The 2,686-nt window shown below is 43.9% G+C and overlaps 1 protein-coding gene across 1 annotated transcript in view; it reads right to left on the bottom strand.

Moving 5' to 3' along the window:
• SLC22A15 (solute carrier family 22 member 15) overlaps positions 1–2,686 on the bottom strand; it is a gene marked incomplete at its 3' end in the record, with an annotated part of 73,261 nt that overhangs the window by 54,270 nt on the left and 16,305 nt on the right. Inside the window, exon 2 of the mRNA XM_019661454.1 lies at positions 2,571–2,678. Coding sequence (XP_019516999.1) covers positions 2,571–2,678 — 108 coding nt within the window. The remainder of the gene's footprint in view (positions 1–2,570; positions 2,679–2,686) is intronic.

The following is a 2,686-nucleotide window of genomic DNA, read 5'->3' on the forward strand; positions in this document are numbered from 1 at the left end:
CCTATTTGCATACTTTCAAGGAAGTTTTAGAACGGGAGGCAGTCAGCTTATAAAAACACAAACCTTAATAAAAATGAGAACAGGTAGATTACACATTTAGCAGCAGCTGCAAATCGAAAGCCACTTGTACCCGTTATAGTAACTGCGCCCCCTGATTATTATCTGCTGAAATTTACTGATGGGTAAAGAAATGAGGGGAGGAGGGGCAGGGAATGGGGCAAGGGAATGCAAGAGATAGTGCAAAAAACCATGTTCTGGTAAGTGCCCAGCCTCCAGTCCGGCCAGGCAGACCGGTTATGTCTTTTCTCTAAATATGCTCTTTTCTGCTTTTGTCCCTAACAGTCATTTCCCCTAGAAAGCACTTTCTCCTGCTGTGAATGTCTGAATCTTTCTCATCCTCCAAGATGCAACTCAGACACCACCTCCCACCATCCCGCCGGCCCCTCCAGCCTCTCCAGATGCTTCCGCTCCTTTCTTACAGCCCATATCGTTTTTTTCACTGCATGATATTTATGTATTTGCTTGTCTTATTTTTCCTATTGGAATATATCTTCTCTGAGGGCAGGATCTAAGTCTGATGCACCTTGGGGCTTTCAAAGCAAATAACTCAGGGCCTAGATAAGCAACATCACACACTCAACTCATGAATGAATGAATAAATGACAAGATGCAATACTAATCATAACAGCAAACACCTGTCTCATGCTAACTATGGACCAGGCGCTGGTCCAAGTGCTTGTTGAAAATACAGTAACACGTCGCATTATTCTCTGGATCGTTCTAGAAGAAGCAACATTTTAGGTAAAAGAGGAAATGCCCCAAAAGGTCCTCTAATCTGAGGCGTGTTACATTGTGGAGGATGTGTTTCTCTGGCAGAAACTAACATGTGTACAGAGCAGTTGAAAAACAAAGAGCCGGTGCTGATATATACCCTGATTCATAATGCAGGGAGCAATGACACCTAGTTGATCGAGATTACCCGTATTAATCAGTAGTATTCCCAGCAATCTGTAGCCTGAATAAGCACCTTCCACATCTTCCATCCTCTCTGCCCTCCTCCCACCCCTCAAGGTTTTCATGCCCATCCCACGTGTGCACACGTGCACGCGCACACACACGCACATGCACACGCGCACACACACACACACGTGCGCGGACCTAAGCTGAACACACAGGGCCATGGCTTTATGTCACCAGGAACACGCAGCTCTTGTATGCAGTGCAGCGTCCATCAAAAGCCATCAGCCATTCTGTCTTCTCTGACACATGTGACCATGCTTGGTTTGGGTACAGGTAAGGGACACAGAGGTGGCAGGCAGCTCTGCCATGGCGTGAGAAGCGCTAGGAAAGGGCACCATGAGGCTCAGGGAAAAGATGAAGCTTAGGCTCTGCAGAGATTCGCCCTCTAGCTCAGAGCCACATACAGGGGTCATGTGGTCACATGATGTCAAAGATGGTTTAGCATGTATCTCGTCATGGGGATGTGTCACCTACNCACAAAACAGAAACACTTCTTAATTCATTTTATGAAGCTAGTATTACCCAGATACCAAAACCAGACAAAGATAGTATATATAAAAAAAGAGAGAACTATAGGCCAATATACCTCGTGAATGTAAAAGCCAAAATCCTTAACAAAATATTAGCAAATAGAATTCAGCAATATCTAAAAAGAATCATATGCCATCCAGAGATGCAAGGCTGGTTCAATATTTGAAAAATCCATCTGTGTCATCCACCATATTAGAAAGTAAAGAAGAAAAGAAAAAGTCATACAATCTTTGCAATTGATGTTGAAAATTGCAAACTGATGTATATGACAAAATTCAATATTTATGATAAAAATTGAAAAAAACATTGAATGGAGGGACTTCCAGGGTGGCAGCAGGTAAATGGATAGCTTGTGGGGAGCAGGCAAAGGATACAGAGTATTTCAACATTTTTACAACTAGTACTGGTGTTCCCGCTAAGCATGAGCCCTGGCCTCTCACCCTAGGGTTTCTCTTCACCAAACTGTGTGCCCTCAGTTTATTTCCCTCTGGCTGCCTCCATTCAAGAACCTTTTTGGCCAGCAAAGCCCCCTTCAAAGTTAAGGCTTCCTGGCCACACCAGGTGGTGCTTTTCTGTGTAAAGTTTTACAGTTAAAAGTGCCCCCATGTGGTCTACACATGGGACTGGGCTTATGCACGAACCATGGATTTTACAGATGAGTCATTCAATTTCTCGCTCTTTTGCTAATTTTTGTGTCTACAACAAAGAAACATGATCGTTTTAGTTCACTTTTTAAAAGGACACTACAAGCCAAGAGTGGCTCTTCTGGAGTTTATAAACTTCCTTCATCGAATTAGTTTGGTAAGACTCATGCTTCTCCCGTTTGTAGTAGGAAAAAAGAAGAATGTTTTCTCATAGGATATTTTCCTTTGACTCAAATTTACTGGAAAGCTATTTGAAGATATGGCTGAAATTTAAATCAGCAAGACAAAAAAAGTGGTTCCATCTGGATAAGAAGTGCCCATTTAGTGATCAGAATGGCCTGTTTCTGTTTCACTCGCCATCACGGCTGGGCTTACCTCAGAGGCGATGGAGGTGAAGCTGCCGCTGAAGTGCACGTGCTTGTGGATCTCGCTGCCATTGGCTGTCAGGAGCCAGTGCCCAAGGGCCTGATCTTCACCAGCCGACTGGTTGC

This window comes from Hipposideros armiger, unplaced genomic scaffold, assembly GCF_001890085.2.
Source record: "Hipposideros armiger isolate ML-2016 unplaced genomic scaffold, ASM189008v1 scaffold_349, whole genome shotgun sequence".
Lineage (NCBI taxonomy): Eukaryota > Metazoa > Chordata > Mammalia > Chiroptera > Hipposideridae > Hipposideros > Hipposideros armiger.